This window comes from Protopterus annectens, chromosome 12.part0, assembly GCF_019279795.1.
Source record: "Protopterus annectens isolate FY-2018-M chromosome 12.part0, PAN1.0, whole genome shotgun sequence".
NCBI classification, from domain to species: Eukaryota; Metazoa; Chordata; order Ceratodontiformes; family Protopteridae; genus Protopterus; species Protopterus annectens.
Genome location: NC_056746.1, coordinates 1,119,082,260 through 1,119,102,469, shown reverse-complemented (window position 1 = coordinate 1,119,102,469; position 20,210 = coordinate 1,119,082,260). Strand labels below are relative to the sequence as shown.

At 41.8% G+C, this 20,210-nt stretch overlaps 1 protein-coding gene across 1 annotated transcript in view; it reads left to right on the top strand.

Moving 5' to 3' along the window:
* The window catches only part of DDX27 (DEAD-box helicase 27), a 409,290-nt gene that overhangs the window by 343,978 nt on the left and 45,102 nt on the right, over positions 1-20,210 (top strand). The window contains exons 16-19 of the mRNA XM_044090130.1: positions 13,629-13,737; positions 13,919-14,013; positions 17,609-17,729; positions 19,940-20,036. Of these exons, the coding sequence (XP_043946065.1) occupies positions 13,629-13,737; positions 13,919-14,013; positions 17,609-17,729; positions 19,940-20,036 (422 nt within the window). The remainder of the gene's footprint in view (positions 1-13,628; positions 13,738-13,918; positions 14,014-17,608; positions 17,730-19,939; positions 20,037-20,210) is intronic.

Sequence of the window (20,210 nt, the reverse complement as noted above, 5' to 3'; positions counted from 1 at the left end):
GAAACATGAAGTACATTGTACAGTTGTGTACACTTACCTTAAATGTAGATGTTCGAATGTATTCACTGTCGCAGTCCTGGTTACCCTCCCTCCAGCCCCCTAACTTGTTTTGACTATACCTCTACTTTCCTTTACTATGCTTAAAAGCTTTTTGGTGTATTTGCTTTTTTGTTGGAGATATAAACCTGTGTACGTATGCATTACCTACACACACACATATATATATATATATATATATATATATATATATATATATATATATATATATAATTATCGCTTCCCATTAAGGGGGCACCTGACATCTGGGGCAAGAAAAACTTATGTAATGACGTCGGTTGCATGTTTTATACCCTGACTACCTGATGTCACGGAAGAAGAGCCAGCAACTGATGCAGAACCCAAGACTTTGTTAATCAGGCCGACTGAGGGCTACTGCAAGCAGATAACCCAAATGTGATGCCTGCAACAGTGAATACACTTGAACATCTGCATTTATGGTAAGTGTACACAACTGTACCTTCTCCATAGAGGATTTGTAGTAAATTCTGTGGATCTGTTGCTTCTGGTAATAGACTTGAGATCCTAAACTACATTTGTTAAAGGAACTGGTGACAGCTTGTCTTTGTGTGTGTCACAGGGCTGGACAGTAACATTTTTGCTAAAACATTTCTTAGTATTATTGACCAGTTCAGTTGTGGCATCTGTGTAATGTTCTCCATGATGAAATGCTGTCATATATTGAGTTCAAGCAGTCCAGTTCCAGAAGGAGTAATGCTGTCTGCTGCTCAAAGCCTTGGAATTAAGCATTGTAGTTTTCAGATTTTGCCGTAGTAAGGCTATAGAAAATGTGGTGCCTTCATTCTCACAAAGGAAATGTTTTGGCTGTTCATAAGAATGTATAACTTGGCGAACAAAAGACTTTATCTTTGTATGCCCATGTGCTGCATTTGGTAGAATTTCATCATGCAAAACTACAGTGACATTAAGATTTGCTGTTTGCTTACTTTTATTGGTGCTGCTTTAACAGCAATATATCACATTGCTCCCAAGGCTAGACTGTTGCAGGATTTCTTGAATTGAGTTCTCTGCATTTCCAGAATGTAGTATAAACTTTTTTGTAGAGCCATCCATTGATGCCACTTTGCATTTGCCAAAGTATTACATCTGGTCCTTTTGTAGCAACTCTTTCACATATTTTTCCCTGCCTGACCTAGCAGCATTAACCCATCCCCCTTTATAGGTTCATAACCCCCCCAGTACATTCCAAAGCCTCTTCTGAAGTTATATTGTTTGGTGATTATTTCGCATCTTCCTTTCTTGGTTTGAGTTCCAGTCCTGACTCTTCACCGCCACTTAGTAATTTTCTTTATTTCTATGCCCAGGCTTTCTTCAGACAGTCATACACCTCTCCTTTAACAACATACATTCCTGTGGCTCAGAGCCGGTCCATGTGCCCCAGTCCTGATGCCACCTTTGTAACCCATTAATGCATACTATCTACAGTCTTGATGTACTTCTGGTGTAGAAATGTCTATGGAGACTTGCCAACACCCTAAAAGAGGGAGGATGAATGTTAATGCCTACACCCTGGGTAACTAGTTCACTTAAACATTCTGTGATCTCTGCCACAGCTGTGTCTCACGGCACAGCATAATTTAGCTTGTAAATCCTGAAGTGCATCCTCCTGATTTTTACCCGATGTGACCTGATACAGTAGCAATGACCTATTGTTAATGTCAGTAAATGTGATATCATGATTTATGATTCTGAAATAAATACAAGTAAAAAAAAATACCATCATTTAAAAATATATGGACCAATAATGGGCATTTTAAACTTTGAGCAGTGTGTCTACCAAAGTCAGAAAAGCATTTTTTTTTTTGCAGTCTTTAAAATGAGTTTGCTAGCATTTTTGTTATGTAAAATGAGGTGACTTTACATTGCTTTGGTCTCTGCCAAAATCTGTTTTCCCTACTGCATGGTTCTCTGTTGCCTGTTGGGGATAGTATTTCAAATGATATCTGTTAGTTTGAACAGAGTAATGTAATTCTGTTTTGGTTTTCGGGAGAGCTGTGAAGTTGAGTGATAACCTACAAAGTACAGTTGTGTACCTACCACAAATGTAGATGTTCGAGTGTATTCACTGTTGCAGTCATTACACTTGGGTTATCCTGCTGGCAGGCTACCCACAGTCGGCCTGAATTCCAAAGTCCTGGTCCAGCGTCGGTTGCTGTCGCCTCTTCCCTGACGTCAGTGCGCCAGGGGTATAAATTATGCAGCCGACACCATTTTCTTCAGTTTTTCTTGCCCCAGATGTCAGGTGCCCCCAAAAGGGTAGGCTGTAAATGTTATGATCATAAAAAAGCATGCACATAACCTTCATCTACAAGCAAATACACCACATAGGTTGTATAGAATAGAGAGGTACAGATAAGTCCCAGCAAAGAAAAAAGGGGGATAGTGGGAGGGTAACCTGGACTGCAACAGTGAATACACTCTAACATCTACATTTATGGTAGGTACACAACTGTACTATGTTCATCGTGTTTCACTGTTGCAGTCATTACACTTGGGTTGAATCCCAAAGCTGAGGTTGGGTGGCTGGGCCTAAATAGAGTTTGGAGTGGCTATGAGGCACTGCAGAACTGTAGTGGCAAAGCCTGTTCTGGATTTAGAGTAGAGAGGTAAATGGTAGTGCTTTGTAAAAGTGTGCACTGAAGTCCAGGTTGCAGCCTCTAAAATGTCCTTGGTTGGTACTCCTCTGAGGAAGGCTGTTGAAGTGGCTGCTGCTCTGGTAAAATGTGGCCTAATGCCCTTGGGCACTGATTTGCCATGTTGTGAATAGCAGAAACAAATGCAGTGGCCTATCCATTTTGAAACAATCTGCTTTGAAATGGCTTTTCCTTGCGATCCTGCAGCATGTGCCACTAAGAGTTGTTCAGTCTTTCTGAAGGCTTTTGTTTTGTCCAAGTAAAAGCATAGCTGTCTGTGTATATCCAAAGAATGCAGAAGTCTCTCCCCCTTTTTCTGTGGGTTTGGATAAAAGGTAGGCAAATGTATGGTTTGGTTAAGAGCCACCCTGGACACTACCTTAGGCATAAATGTCGGGTTTGTCCTTAGAGAAACCCTGTCCTGATGGAAAACAATAAAAGGTTCCACAGCCATTAATGCCTGTAACTCTGAGACTCTTCTTGCTGAAGTTATTGCTAGGAGGAGAGCTGTTTTCTATGACAAGTATTTTATCTCTGCTGTATTGGCTGGCTCAAAAGGAGGCAGTGTGAGTTTTTCCAAGACAAAATTGAGGTCCCATGCAGGTATTGGAGCTCTCCTTGGAGGTCTTATGTTTTTGGCCCCTCTGAGAAACTGTCTTAGCAGTGGATGAGAAAAAATAGGTGGGTCCGTATTGTAATGAGCTGAAATGGCAGAGGCATGGATCTTAATTGATGAGAAAGATAGGCCTTTGTCCAGCATCTCAGTTAGGTATTGCAAAATCTGAGGAATATTTGGTATAAGCATGTCAATTCCCTGCACTTGGTTCCAAGCACAGAATCTCTTCCATTTTTCTGCATAAGATTTTCTGGTGCTGGGCCTCCTGGCCTCCAAAATAACATCCATAACTGCTTTAGAGAGAGGTGTGTTCTGAATGATTACATTATCTGCCATGCAGCCAGATTTAGGGTTCTGAGTTGGCTATGTAGGATCTGATTGTTTTGTTGGGTCAGCAAATGAGGTATTAGAGGCAATGTCCAGACTGGGCCTTGAGACAAGCTCTTTAAGATTGGGTACCAGTGCTGGCGTGGCCAGTCTGGGGCAATCAGTATCATTTTTGGCTTCTCTTGTCTGACCTTTAGGATTACCTTGGAGAGGAGAGGCAGAGAAGGGAAGGCATATACTATAAGGGCTTTCCAGCTGAATGAAAGGGCGTCCACTTTCCATGCTTGCTTGTGATAAGTCTGAGTGCAGAATTTCTGTAGCTGGCAGTTGTGAGGGGAGGCGAATAGATCTATGTCTGGGCATCCCCATTTCCCTGTTATCATGTTGAAGATTTGTGGATCTAGTTTCCACTCGTGAGGATCTATGAGGTTTCTGCTTAGTTCGTCTGCCAAAGTATTTGTCTTTCCTGGCAGGAATTGTGCTTGCAGATGTACTTGATAAGTCAATGCTCTGTTCCTCAAAGTCATGGCTTGTCTGCAGAGGGGGTAGAAATGCGTGCCCCCTTGCTTGTTTTTGTACCACATGACTGTAGTATTGTCCGTCTTTATCAGTAGTTGTCCTGGATGACTTGAAGGTCCTTGAAGGCTGTTAGGGCATTTTGTACAGCTAGCATCTCTTTTTGATTGATATGAAGATGCATTTGGTTTGTGGGCCTTGTGCCCTGAATACATTTTCCTACCATGTGCGCCCCCCAGGCATAATCTGATGCATCTGTTGTTGGTGTCTGCCTGGCAGTGGGTAAGGTGAGTGGCTGTCCCTTGTTGTGATGACAGGCCTGTGCCCACCATTGAAATTCCTGTTGCAGGCAGGGAATGAGAATAATTTCTGTTTCCAGGCTGTGGCAATGTTGAGTCCAAACACTTTTTAGATACCATTGTAGCTTCCTCATATGCAGTCTTGCATATGCAATTAGTAGAATGCAGGATGCCATGTAGCCCAAAGCCTGCAGAATTTTTCTTGCAGATAACTGGGTCTTTGTTGCCATGTTTTTGAAGTAAGAAGTCAGTTGCCTTTGTCTGTCTGGCGTGAGATAAGCCATCTGGGCAGTTGTATTTAAGGTTGCACGTTGTTGCGTTCGATTCTCAACTAGAGCGTCTTCTCTGTGGAGGCATGCGTGAATGGGCGGGCCTTCGGTGAAGGTTGTGCGTCAGGGCTGGTAACTCGGCATGTAAAAATCCACTACCAAACATTAGCAGACCGGAGTTCTGCTGTGGCGACCCCTAACCAGGATAAGCCGAAAGAAACAACAACCCAGGAATATTATCTCTTGAGAGGGTACTAGTTTTGATTTCTTTTCGTTTACTGTGTACCCTAGGGAAATCGGTAATCTTTTTACAAACGCCATATGCTGTAGTAGAATATCTTTGGTCTTTGCTTGAATAAGGCAGTCGTCCAAGTAGGGATATATTTGAATTCCTCTTTGTCTGCAAAATGCAATTACTGGTGCCAGGCATTTTGTGAAGACCCTGGGCACAGTAGATAAGCCAAAGGGCAGTGCAGAGAATTGGTAGTGCATTGAGCCAGCTATGAATCTGAGGTATCCTCTGCAAGATTGTCTGATTGGGACATACAGGTATGCCTCTTTGAGGTCCAAAGGTACAAGCCAAGCCTTCTTGTCCAGCATGGGCAGAAGCTGCTGTAGAGTTAACATTTTGAATTTTGGGACGTCCAGAAAAGTATTTAGAATAGACAGATCCAGAATTGGTCTCCAGGCTTTGTCCTTTCTTGGTACTAAGAAAAGTCTTGAGTAAAATCCTTGTCCCTGCTCTTGTGGCACTGGCTGAATAGCCCCCATGTCCATAAGAGATGAAACTTGTTTTGTGCCTCTGCCCATTGATTGTGTGGCAGGTCTGGCATACCTTTTGCCTTTGGAAGGGTGTGAAAGTGGAACCTGTAACCCTGACCGACTATTTTTAAGACCCATTTGTCCTGGGTGATCTTGTGCCAATTTTGTTGAAAAAGTGCTAGCTTTCCCCCTAAGGGTGCTGCCAGAAAATAAGTGCTTGGCATTGGCAGAGGGAAGTCATTGGGACTGTTTTCTATAAGGTCTTTCTTGACTCTCTTCAAGAGGAATCTTGATGGGTGGATGGGAGATGGTAGGTTTACCCCGGGTGTCACTTTTGTGTCACTGTTAGACAGAGGCACAGTATACTAACCTTGAAAAAGGGCATAGCAAAATTCATTTAAAATGGGTGGCGAAAGCCAAACACACTCTGGCTAGGCTTATAAATGCCCTAGGGCAGATAGCCTAGTATGAACCTATGAACCTATAAGGCTGTGATTTGTCTTCTCCGCTTTTGGAGGTAGAAGCTCCCCATTGTTTGGGCCTGTATGAGCCCTGGAGCTGTTGCCTGCCTCTAGGGCGTCTGACTCTGCCTCTTTGTGGTCTGTCTGACACTGGAAAGGACCAATTCTTAGAAGGCCAGTTCCTGCTAAAATCTGGGTGGCTGTACCTGTAAGAAATCCTTTACTGTCTGCATAGATTTAGCTTTATCCTCCATTTTCTTCAACACCTCTTCTGCCTTAACACCAAACAAAGTATCATGCTACAGCATCCAATAATTTTGCTTTAACATGATCAGGCAGATTCTGTTCCTTTAACCAAGCATGCCTTCTAATAACAGAACCTGTAACAGCGGCCCTGCACGAGGCTTCCAATGAATCATAGCCACATTGCAAAGTATGTTTTCCCACTTGTTCAGCTGCTTGCAATAAATCCTGCAAATCTTTGTTTTCAGAACATTCAGAATTTGTCAACATTTTTTGTTTTAACAAAGACATTAAGTATTGCTGATATTTGAGCATATGAAGTTGACAATTTAAAGCCCTTACAGCCAAGGTAGCAGAAGTGTAAACATTTTTCCCCCATCTGTCCAAAGCCCTAGAATCTCTATCTGAGGGGACAGGATTTTTAGCAGAGGCAGCCTTGACCCCTTTGGGACCCTGTCAGATAGTTTCTGGGTCAGCAGCAGGGTTTTTGTAAAGAATTTTATGGGAGTCTGGAACCCTGTAGTATCTGTCCGGCTTAACAGGGGCAGGAGGTAAAGAGTCTGGAGACAGGCCGGACTCTGAAAATACATCATCCACTATGTCTAGAACAGGGGGAATTGCAAGAGGTCTGTGCTGAGGAAGTAAAAGAAAATCTCTAAGTCTTTTCTTAGAATCGGAATAATCTTGGCTGTCCCAGTGGAAATGCTCCCTCATGATATGCAGGTTTTCCCATAAGAATAGTCCTCAAGAGGAAAAGCTGAAGGAATAGAATCTTCAGCATCAGAATCCTCATAGGGAGGAATAGAATATCCCTGTTCAGAAGAGGAATCAGAGGAAATGGAAACCTGATCAGAGGAATCATATTCAGTGTCTTGCCTAGGCCTCTTAGGAGGAGGATGGGAACTCCTGATCAAAGTAATTAGGTCTTCAGCCATTTTGAGCATCTGTTTCTTAGGCATAGAAGTCTGTCCTGAAGAATGCTGTACTGGTTTTCTTGCCTTTAAGACTAGTTTAGACTTTGTCTTGGATGCTGAAGTAGGCTTTATATAAAGTTGAGTAGGTCTGAAGACACCCTCAGAAGCCAATGCCTGCTCAGCGGCTCCAGACTTATCTGAGGGATTAATTTCAGAAGGGCGAGTACCCAGAGGCCTAGCTGTCTCCACATGGGAGTCGGAGGTGGCCTGGGGCTCTGAGATAGCGGGAGTCAGGGGCTGCGAAAGCACCTCACCGAGCACCGGCGACTGGCCTAGAAGAGGCTTTGTTGTCGGTTTTGGACCTCGGATGCTTATCCTTGTCTTTATCCTTGCGTTTTTTATGAAATGCAGTCGTCGGTTGTTCCAATGGTATTATATAGATGTTCTTCATCTCACATTGCTGCAGTCCTTACATATGGGGTAGTCCGCTGTCCTCGGTCGGCCTGAATACCAAAGTATTAGGCTGACGTCGGTCAAGGCGCTTAAAACTGACATCAGGACGTCAGGGTACAAAAGCGCATGACCGACGTCATATCCTCTGTCTTTTTTGCCGCATGGTCCGATGCAGAAGCAGCGTTGCAAGTGCCATTCGGCGTTCTGAAATTTTTCGAGTTCGGAGTTTCAGACCGAATCCAAGTTGGCTAAGTACCCCGTTGGGGAATATTTTGGTTTTTTCTTGCCTCAGTGTATTACCGGATGTCAGAAAAAGTGAATAATTGTATTTCTTGTGGGAAACAGATACCGCATAGGGATTATCATTCTTTGTGCATTCCTTGTTTGGGGCCTGAGCACGACGTAGTCGGGTGTTGCTTTTGTGCTAGGTTTAATAAACGCACTATTAAGCGAAGGTTGGATTGTGCTAGGCTGGTCTTCGGTAAGCGGTGCAATTATAATATGCCGTCGGATACTCCGACGCCCGCTTCCACGAAGAAGCGCAAAGACAAAGCGGTTAAACCTAGGCAAGATGAGTCGTCCGTTCCGGACGCCGGTTCTTTAGAGGCTTCAGTGGAACCGGTGGTTCCGATGGAGGCTTCTCTGGAGTCTCAGGGGGAGACTTTGATTTTGCAGGATGTGGCCTCTCAAGAGGCAGGTCAGGCTGAAGGGGCTTCTCAGGTTTCTGTACTCCCCTCCCTTCCCAGGGTGGTTAGACCCTCTCCTTCTGTTTCCAAGGCTTCTTCCAGAGGCAGGCCAGGTTTAGCTTCTGTTGGTGTCAGTCCTAGTTCAGCAGGGTTTGTGCCTAAGAAGCACATGCTTAAAATGGCAGAAGATTTGATTACTCTGATTAGAGGTTCTTTGCCCCCTCCTGATAAGAGGCCTAGGGTGGAGCCAGAGTTGGAAAGTTTTGTACAGGCTTCAGATGTTTCAGAGTCTTCGGCTGAAGACTTGCAGGAGTACTCTCCTTATTCTGATTCTGATGCAGAAGATTCCACTCCTCCTGCTTCTCCTCCAGAGGATTTTTCTTTTCAGAGACACTTCATTCTATGAGGGAACATTTTAAGTGGGAAGGTCAGGACTTCTCTGATTCACGGAAAAGGCTTAGGGAATTTTTGTTTTTACCTCAACATAGGCCCTTAGCTATACCCCCTGTTCTGGATGTTGTGCAAGATGTGTTTTCAGAGGCTTCACTTAATCCTGATTCTCTGCCTCCTGCCTGTTAAACCGGATAGGTATTACAGGGTGCCTGAGGCTCATAAATATCTATATAAAAGTCCTAGGGCGGACCCAGAAACTATTAGTCAGGGACCTAAGGGTGTCAGGGCCTCTGTTGTAAAGAACCCGGTTCCTCTAGATAAAGAGGCCAGGGCTTTGGATAGATGGGGAAAGAAGATCTATACATCTTCTACCTTAGCAATGAGGGCTTTGAATTGCCAGTTTCATATGTTGAAATATCAAAATTTTCTTCTTTCTCAATTGAAATCTAAGGTGGATGCTCTGGCAGAAGGCATTGAGTGTAAAGACTTACAAGATTTGGTGCATGTCTCTGAACAGGTGGGTAAGCATTCTTTACAGTGTGGTTTTGATGCTGTGCAGGCCTCTTCTAGGGTGGCTGCCACTGGTTCAGTTCTTCGCAGGCACGCCTGGCTTAAGGATCAGAATTTATCTGACCATGTTAAGACAAGGATTTTGGATGCTCCTTTGCAGTCTGAAGTGTTGTTTGGTCCACCTGTGGAGTCAGTCTTGAAGAAAATGGAGGACAAGGCTAAGTCTATGCAGACTGTTAAAGATTTTTTGCAAGTTCAGCCTCCAAGTTTAGTAGAAATTGGCCTGCTAAGGGTGGACGTATCCTTCTTCAGATTCTCAGTCTAGGGGTAGGTCTAGTCGTGGTAGGGGCAGAGCTCAGAGTTCCTTCAGACCTAGAACATGGAGTTCACCTGCACAATCTTCGAGTGAGGGCAGGGGCCAGTCCTTTCGTAAACAGGCCCAATGACCTACTCTTTCAGCTGCCAGATCCTTCTTGCCTGGCAGCACCTTTGGGAGGACGGTTGGCACTCTTCAAGGACAATTGGATTTTAATTACCCAGGACAAATGGGTATTGGATATCATACACCAAGGTTACAAGTTTTATTTCCATACCTTGCCCCTTTCAAAGGCATGCCAGACGTTCCTCCTCAGCAAAGACTAGAGGCTCACAAACAGATTTCTCTACTACTTCAAATAGGAGCTATACAACCGGTCCCTCTGCCAGAAGTGGGCCTAGGATTTTATTCTCGCCTGTTTCTAGTACCAAAGAAAGGGAACACGTGGAGACCAATTTTGGATTTATCTATCCTCAACACATATCTGGACATTCCCAAGTTCAAAATGTTGACGTTACAACAGCTTTTACCTCTGCTGGGCAAAGATCACTGGATGGTGACTCTGGATCTCAAGGAAGCTTACCTTCATGTTCCTATCAGGCCCAGTTGCAGGAAGTATCTGCGTTTTCGGGCTGGGACTTTTCATTATCAGTTCTCTGCATTGCCCTTTGGCTTATCTACTGCGCCCAGAGTGTTCACGGTTCTGGCTCCAGTGGTAGCTTTCTTCAGGCTAAGAGGAATACAAATCTATCCTTATTTGGATGATTGCCTGATTCTGGCTCAAGGAAAGGACGAACTTCTTCATCATTTACAGTATGTGATGGCAGTGTTAAGATGCCTAGGGTATTCTGTGAACGAAATAAAGTCCAGTCTAGTACCCTCTCAGGATATGTGCTTTCTGGGTGTGAGACTGAATACAGCATCCCAGATGGCCTTTTGACCCCGGACAAACAAAAGAATCTTTCTCTTTATTTCCATCAATTGTCTCGTCAGTCCAGGCTGACTGCAAGGACAGTCCTTCAAGCCTTGGGGTTCATGGCATCTTGTATTCTGGTACTTCCCAATGCCAAACTGCATATGAGGAAGCTACAATGGTATCTCAAAATGTATGGACCTTAACACTGCCAAGATATGGACACTGTCATTCAGATAATACCTTGCATTCAAAAGGAATTTTTGTGGTGGGCTCAGGAATGTCACCTAAACAAGGGACTCTCTGTGACCCGACCAGAGGCGAGTCAGATTCTAACGACAGATGCCTCAGACAAAGCTTGAGGAGCTCATCTAAATGGAAAATGGGTACAAGACACGTGGCCTGCCAGACTTCAACATTTACATATCAACTTGAAGGAGATGTTAGCAGTCCAATTTGCATTGATAGCTTTCAAGGATTTACTTCTTCCAGGGCAGGTGTTGATTCAAACAGACAACACAACTGTCATGTGGTACATCAACAAGCAAGGGGGGACACATTCATACCCTCTATGCAGACAAGCAATGATTTTGTGGGAGACTGCTCTCAGTTTACAGCTAAATCTTCAGGCAAGGTTTCTGCCAGGAACACAGAACTCCTTAGCAGATGTGTTGAGCAGACAAATTATGGATCCCCACGAGTGGAAATTGGATCCTCATGTATTTCAAGAATTGACAGTGTTATGGGGAACTCCGGACATAGATCTGTTTGCTTCTCCACTAAATTACCAGTTGCCAAAGTTTTGCACAAAAAGGTTTCATCCCACAGCTTGGAAAGTGGATGCTCTCTCATTCAATTGGAGCAATCTTCACGTGTATGCCTTTCCACCACTGCCTCTCCTCCCAAAGGTACTCCTGAAGGTCAGACAGGACAAGCCAACCATGATTTTAATAGCTCCGGATTGGCCTCGACAGCACTGGTACCCATTACTGAGAAGTCTGGTTCGGGAGCCTCCATGGCCTTTGCCTTCTATTCCACACCTGCTGTCTCAGGAGAACAGTCATTTACTCAATGTCAAACTTCACTCTCTGCATCTAACAGCCTGGCATATTCTGTTTTAAACCCTGGAGGGTCTCAGCTTCCACAACAAGTTTTGAATGTTATTTTGGAGGCCAGAAGACCTAGTACAAGGAAAGTTTACGCAGATAAATGGAGGAGATTTTTACTTTGGAGTACAGCAAAGGACTTTGATGTTTCTAAACCTAATTTAAGTGTTGCTCTTCAATACCTTACTGAGTTATTGGACAAAGGTTTGTCCTTCTCCTCTATAAAGGTTCATGCTGCAGCAATTTCTGCTCACTATGACTGTGACCCACCATTATTTTCTCATCCTTTGTTTAAGCAATTCCTTAGAGGGGCAAAGAATATAAGACCCCCACGTTGAGCTCCTACTCCTCCTTGGGATCTCAATTTTGTGTTGGAGAAACTCACTCTACAACCTTTTGAGCCTGCAGCTACTGCCGAGTTGAAATATTTATCGTGGAAGACTGCTTTTTTGTTGGCCATTACCTCTGCGAGAAGGGTTTCTGAATTACAGGCCCTTATGGCGGTTGAGCCTTTCTTAATTTTCCACAAGGATAGGGTGTCTTTGCGTACTAACCCTTCCTTTATGCCTAAAGTGGTTTCTAGTGTGGCTTTAAACCAAACTATTCATTTGCCTACTTTTTATGCAAACCCCAAAATAAAGGGAGAAGATTTTGCACACTTTGGATATCCACAGACAGTTGCGATATTATTTGAGCAGAACTAAAGGGTTCAGGCAGTCTCAGCAGTTGTTTGTTTCATTTGCTTTGGGTTCTCAGGGCAAACCTGTTTCAAAACAAACTATTTCTAAGTGGATTGGTTTTGTATTGCTTTCTGTTATTCCCATCATGGTAAGGACATTCCAGTTGGGATTAGGCCTCATTCCACTAGGGCTACTGCCACTTCTACAGCTTTTTAAGGGGTGGCTACTAAAGCTATTTTGGAGGCAGCTACTTGGAGTTCAGTGCATACTTTCTCTAAGCATTACCACCTTCCACTTTACTCTAAATCTAGGGCTGGTTTTGCCACTGCAATTTTACAGGGCATTTTGGCAGCTCCTAATGCTTTATAGTTTTGCCATCCTCCCTTACCTCTGCTTTGGGATTCTACCCATATGTAAGGACTGCAGCAATGTGAGATGAAGAACATAGTACAGTTTTGTACCTACCATAAATGTAGATGTTCAAGATCCACATTGCTGCAGTCCAATTTACCCTCCCTCCTTCCCTCTGTAGTTAGAGGTGGTTGTGTGGTTTGGGTTGTAAATTTTGTAAATATGGTTAGTGCAGGGGTGGTTGGTTGTTCTTTGCTGTTTTTTGGCTTTGGCCTTTCTTTTTAGGGCCTTCTGACATCTGGGGCAAGAAAAGACTGAGGATATGACGTCGGTCATGCGCTTTTGTACCCTGACGTCCTGATGTCAGTTTTAAGCGCCTTGACCGACGTCAGCCTAATACTTTGGTATTCGGGCCGACCGAGGACAGCGGACTACCCCATATGTAAGGACTGCAGCAATGTGGATCTTCGAACATCTACATTTATGGTAGGTACAAAACTGTACTTTAAACCTTCTGCCAAAATAATGAAAAGCAAAATCGTACCGACGCTTAATAGTGCGTTGGTTAAATCTAGCACAAAACCGACAACTAGCAACGTCATGGTCAGGGCCTAGGCAAGGAATACAGTATGAATGAAAATCCTTATGAGGTATTTGCTTCCCACTAGAAATACAATTGTTAACTTTTTCTGACATCTGTCTGGAGCAAGAAAAAAGTTTCCCCAATGGGGTACTGAGCTTTATTGAAGACTTCGGATCTGAAATTCGATTTCGGAAATCTCAGGAGTCGGCCGACCAGCACTTGCAAACTGCTTTTGCTTTGGGCACCACGCAGTAAGAAAGACTGAAGAAAATGGCATCGGCTGCATCATTTATACCCCTGGCGCACTGACGTCATGGAAGAGACGACAGCAACTGATGCCGGACCATGACTGTGGAATTCAGGCCGACTGCGAGTAGCCTGCCAGCAGGATAACCCAAGTGTAATGACTGTAACAGTGAAACAAGATGAACATCATACATTTTAAGAACAAATTATTCTGTATATTTGTTGGAATAGTACAAGTATGTGTTCACTTTGAAGAATTTTTTTTTTTGTTAGATAAGCAAGGCACAGAAAAGACTAGGCCAGACAGACAATGATGAAATGGAAGAAAATCGGCCAGCAAGAAGCTGGTTCCAAACCAAGGAGGAACGCAAGAAGGAAAGAGGTGCGACTTTGTGTATCCCTTGTCTGGAACATCCTGTTTAATTTGGGTTTTCTTTGTATTTATAATTTTTTTTCAGTTTTTGTGCTACAGTAAATACGTACAGTATCTTTACTTCTACTAGCACTGAAAAAAGGGCAATTGTACAGAAGTCTAAAAAAAGTAATTTTCACTTTTTTTCTAGTTGCCAAAGCACTTGAGGAGTTTGACTTGGCTGTTAGAGGAAAGAAAAAGAGGAAGAAATTCATGGAACAGGTGAAAAAGAAGGGACAGATGACAGTAAGTTCTGTGTCTTTTTCTCATCATTTGATAAAAATTGAATAGGGGGACTGTAAATGCATCAAAGAAGCAGCACTACCACTTCATCTTAAGGCAGGTTGTCCTAATTGTGACATTCTGAACATTTTTTTTTTTACTTTCTCTGCTGATTATATCTCACATTTGAAGCTCCAGCTCTACGTAAGAAGCATGCAGGTTAATGGTAAATAATGATTGCTTGAATTAGATACCTTTGTGAGATTTTGTTATTGTGATTTTAGATTTATATTTATTAAGTAAACTGGAAATTTGTTAGGTGCGAGCAGTACTTTATGGGTGGTTTTTAACTAGTTAAATGCAGTGGATGGTTTATTTTTAGTGAGTCAATCTTTTGTACAGTAAACTCTCGGTTAACTGAAACTCAAGCAACCAGAAAAAAAAATCAAAGAAATAAAGCACAATATAAACAGTTCAGTTTTTCATGTGTTACACTTTGTCGTCGTCCCCCGCCTGCAGAAACGTACCTTACATTTTTAGAGCTTTAGAGTTTTAAAAAGGAAGATACAAATAAATTCCCTCTCTCCTCAACCTGAGAACAAGTCAAACTAGTCAAATTGCTAAAATGTCAACACTCACTCCATACTCGTCATTTTGCATCAGATGGCACATTCTCTCTCCAGTCTCTCACACATACACACAGTCTCTTCAGCTTTCAGACATGCATTAACTCAGTTTATCTCTCTCTGATCTGTCACACACACACTCTTCATCTTTGCTTCTGCTTTCATAATGCTTTCACTCACTCTTTCTCTCTCCGATCTCTCACCCACACTCTTCAGCTTTCTTACATCACTTTGATCTGTCAAAAACAGTTGCTTCTGCTTTCATACATGCATTCACTCTCTCTCTCTCTGTTCAGTTCATTCAATTCCAGTCCACTCAGCGTGCCACTGAAAACCATTCCGTGTGCCACGCTTTCTAGCGGAAATATAAGTTTAAAATATTATTATTCCAACTAGGCTTTTAATTGCTGTATTTCAATATTAAAATCAAATCAGTACAGTGTTTATGGTATAGTATAGGGTACAATGTTTGTCAGGTATGTTTTTAATAGCAACTGTCAAGCAACCAGAAACTACACTTACCCGGCATATACCAATCCACATGGGTGCCGGTTAACTGAGAGTTTATTGTAGAACTTTATAGTAATGAGTTTTGTTGGTGACATTTGTGGTATGACAATTTGTTATAATGATTATATTTTACTACATTGTAAGACACTACACCAACCCCAAAGTGGTTGCAACCCAATTAATCTGAGATCGCAAAACAGTGGGGAAAGGGCAGAATCTCACTTTGTAGCTGTACCGCAAAGCAAATGCTGGCAACCTGTGATGAACTGGCATTTCAGTAAAGAAAAGTTTCCTTCTGAGAAGTTTGATGTACAAAACGCATCAAACCCATTATAACATGCAAAGTGATCAAAACTGAATCCATTATAACATATAACGTGGTCAAAACTAGATATGTATTTCAGTAGTGAAGTCTCAAAAACAAGCTGCCATCTCCCAGTCACATATTTACAAAGAAGTGGTGTCTTCCACTTAGCTTCAGAACTGTTTGCCATTGTGTATCTGTTGTAATTTCCTAAAGGCAAGTGTCTGTTTTCCCTTCCAAAATATGCCCTAGTAGTTTTTCTGAGGTCACAACTTGTAGGTTAAATGATTTATTTGTTTTAATATTTGCAAATATTAAATATGACATTTTATTTTAGAGTGACACAGGTACATATGCATTAATAGGCAGCAAATCATGATGTATTTCCTCTATTTTGATTCAGTATACGTAAATGTTTTCTTTGTAACAGTTTTCATTAATCACAGCTTTACTTTTACTGCTCAATTCCTAACTTCCCTTAAATTTCATTCCTCCTCCTCCTGAACATTATTCTGCATGTATTGTTCCAACAAATTCCATTTATTCCTATATAATTTGCTCCTTCCCTTTTCTAAAGATGTCACACCTCCAGTTTTTGTCTCCTTTACAAATTCCAGTACTTGTTAACCAGTAGGATTTTTGTCTTTGTGTTGTTCACTTTAGTTACCTTATGTGACACACGTTTCTTGATTTTTTTTCCTATTTACAAATGGTTTATGTTGTAATTTCCATTTTTATAGTAATTGCTTTTTGGCAATCAGGAACATTAAGCTTAATAAAGCCTTTCTGTGGGCAGTTCATCAGATAATGATTTCTAACATTAAAATAGTATTTAGAAAGACCTGGCCTTCCTTGACATTTCCTTGTATTTGGACCAAAGTCAGTTTCAGAAAGTCTAAGCAGTCTTCGCAGTTTAACCTTCATGCAAAATTGTATGAACTTTTCAAGTAGCAGTGAACCTGATGGATGGCAGTTGCTTTGTCATCCTATGGATTTCATTCTAAGTTTTTGTCTTTAGCTGCACCCGGAATTTGTAGTGGTAACCTTTTCTCACTACATTACATTGCAATAGTTGGGTTAGTAACTACAGTTAAAAAGCAAACTGTATCACAAGTGGCGATCCCAATAGGATGATCACATGTCCAGTCATCGAGCTTGATTAATGGTAGGAATTATAACCCATAAAACTATGTGGGAAGAGAGAAAAAGGAGACCTGAATGCATTTTCCTTGCTTATTAGACCTCATACCTCTTTGCATTCATAAAATACCAAAGTCTAAAAAGTCTGTTCTTTTCATATTGTTTCTGTATTTTTAACCAGTTAAGTGAAGTGGCCCATTTTGGTATTTTTCATCCACAGCCCAGGCCACAAGGACAAGGATAGATATAGCATTTTGGAAGTTAAGAAGAATCCAGATACCCAGAGAAGCTCCACATATACATGGGGAAGAACATGCACTGCATAGACAGTGATTTGGGGTCAGGATCGAATCCTTGATTCTGGAGATGCAAGGCAAAAATCTTACCATTAAACCACCATGATACCAAAGGCATCTACCCCATGTGGTGCAAAACATTTACTTGTGCTAGCTAGTGTGTTCTATCCCCTTCTTTTAAAAAGTTAACTCCATTCTAAAAGTCCTGTCCAGCCATAATAATAAATTTTATGCAGTCTGTTTTTATGGCAAAGTTTGCCCCACCACCTAACTAGCACCATTCTTGCAAAGTTTGCCCCACCACCTAACTAGCACCATTCTTGATATTAAAATGCCACTTGTCAGGTATAATAATCTGTGACTCTGACTGTGTTTCCCACCTGCTATTGAGGAAGTACAGTATGCTGCCGGTGGCATGCATGCATACCTACATAATACATGCATACATATATATATATATATATATATATATATATATATATATATATATATATATATATATATATATATTTGTAGTAGGTAGTCAACACGGTTCTTATTTGCCCACAGATTTTGTGTTTACTTGTTCTGTGAATTCTAAAATCCAGAGCTCTGACCATTTGTAGTACCTTCATTTTTGAAGTAAAAAACTTAATCGGCAACAGCATCAAAGTAGATTTTAAAAGTTTTCCTCAGTAAGTGTGTGTTATCAGCACCAGTAATAGAATTACAACACTGATCTTAACACTGTTCCATTTTGTCAGGCTGAAGAAAGGAGTCAGTTTGAAATTCTTAAAGCACAGATGTATACAGAAAGAATGGCCAAGCGGAACCGAAGACCAAAGAGAGCTCGAGCAATGCCTGAAGAGGAGCCAGAACACCCAGGTAAAGGCATCACCTGAGCTGGATTGAATCATTTTGAGAGTTGCTGTAGGCATAGTTAACACTGACTTCTATGGTATAGCAGAGCTGGGCTTCCACAGCTCTTGAGACTACTTCACCTCCCCCAAGCCAAACAAATTATTTTTAAAGTTATTCCAAGACTTGAAAAGCACATAATTTTTGTTTTTCAGTCTGGGTAAGGACCAACTAATATACTGCTTCTGAAAGCGGAATATCATTTTAAATGTGAAATGTGAAACAGGAGTACTTTTATTTTGTTCCTTTTTTGTAATGTTTACTTTTTATATTTGTATGGACTGTCATTTCAGTTTTGTCGTGGTTTTATGTTTTATAATATAGCAAGAACTGTGAATTCCTTTGTAATTCTTCATGCTAGAGGAAAAATGATTGTGATCTGTCCATTTATCCATTTTGTTTTCCCCCTTTTCCTCCTGCCTGACCAGCAGTCCATTCTGCAGGCCTACCAGCTCATTTGTTTCCCAGCCCCAGTCTACCTAGAGTTATACCCACATCATCACATAATCCCACTGGGGATCTTCTTTTCCAGTGGAGAGCCACCTCATTGGGGCCCATATACATTTGCTCCCTGACAGAGGGGATAAGATCTGGTAACTTAGCCTGTCATCCTGAGTAGTCTTATGATTCTGGTTTGCCATACAGTTAACCCTCCCTGTCAGGGAATGACCCATGTTGAAAAGGGGCCTGCAGTGTTAGGCCTTGAGGTGTGCATAGGCTGCCCCAAACACACACCTTTTCCCCATTTTACATTGCTACCTCACTACTTATTAGCAGTTGAGAGTACCCGTCATCACTCTGTATGGTCCCAAATCACCTGGCCCTCTAGCAGGTGGCAGTTGGTCAAATCCACTTCACCCCTCCAGGATCTCCAGGCTGGCTTTGACCAGATAATCTTATGCCCTCTCCAGTTTTTCTAGGTCCTGGACCACTAGTAGAATCATAGTTGCTTAAGGCATGGTCAGTGGTGCATTCCTCTGTGTCATGGAACTGACATGATCATTCATCTTTGCCAGATTAAAAATTGTTCCTTGAAGGAAGAACAGTGTTGATGAAGGTCAGCAGTTTGTTTATGTAATTAATAAATAAGCAGGCATAGCCAGAGAGGACAAAGAAATGAGGGAAAATGCTGACAGAAAATGAAGAGTATAAATACATAAACTTTGACCTATTTTTTCTTATTGTCACAGGCAGCCAAATCATGTTTTGTACACAGTTGACCTCAAGCAGGCATGTCAGTCCAGGCTTGATAGACTTCTGTCAGCACTGAACTTGTACATCAGTGTGTCAGAGTCTGGCTTAGCATACCAAATGTACAAGATGTTCATCTGTTTTTGTACTTTTCCAGTGTGAAAACAAACTGCACTTCTAGTAGGTATGGTGACTAATTTTAAATCTCAACCTGCCTGGCCAGTAGCAATCTAGCTTTTTTCATTTGACCAGTGAAAGAAGTAAAAGGTAGCAGTCTCCCATATCTCCTTCTGTATCCCCCACATACACACAGCAGAGCCTTTTATTCTTATTCTTTTTCTTTCCAAACACTAGATAGCAGAAGTTGCTTATATCAAAGCAGAACCTGCAGCAATTTTTATTTTAGTTTATTTATTTAATTAATCTTTTTGTTTCCATCTAATTCTGCAGGTATGGTCCTATATTCCCCTCTGACAGATGCAGTTATAAAGATGACATTGAAATATGTCCAGTTCCCCGTTATCATTATTCCCAGTATGCTCAATCCTTTCCATCCTGGCCAGTTTGCTAGCAACTCTGGGTCATTGCCACTGTCTTGTTGCTGGTACCACATTTAGGCAAAAGCCTGTATAATACTGGGCCTGCAGGCAGCACGTATCAGTTTTATCATTATATTGTGTGTGTGTGTGTGTGTGTGTGTGTGTGTGTGTGTGTGTGTGTGTGTGCGCACGCACGCACATGTGTATGTGCAGTCTGGGAAGAAAGACGGCTAATATGGTGGACACTTGCATGAATAAAAACAGTGGTGCATCTTTAGTTCATTTACTGACCTACAGCAAGTAAAATCTGCCGGACATTCTTCTCTCTTGTTCGATATTTTTGACAGACTACACTATTTATTTGGTTACATTAGCAGACTCGAACTGTAGTGAGTTCTATGCACTCCATATTTGTACTGCACATGTGATTTTTGTTGTTTATTTCAGGAAAGAAGATCAAGCAGCATAAACCAAAGACATCTACAGTCTTTGATGCAGAGCTGACAAACATAAGCAAGAAGGCCTTGAAGAAATACAGAGCTGGGTTTGTTCCTTTCTGTTTTGTTGGTTTAATTGGTATCATTGTTTTATATAGGTAGACTTACTACAGAGAGAGAATTTCCTTCTATTTGCAATCATGAAATACAGGGTTACTGTGATTTGCATAAAAATACAATTCCATGGGTATAGGATTTTTTTTCTTTATTCACTGGGACAG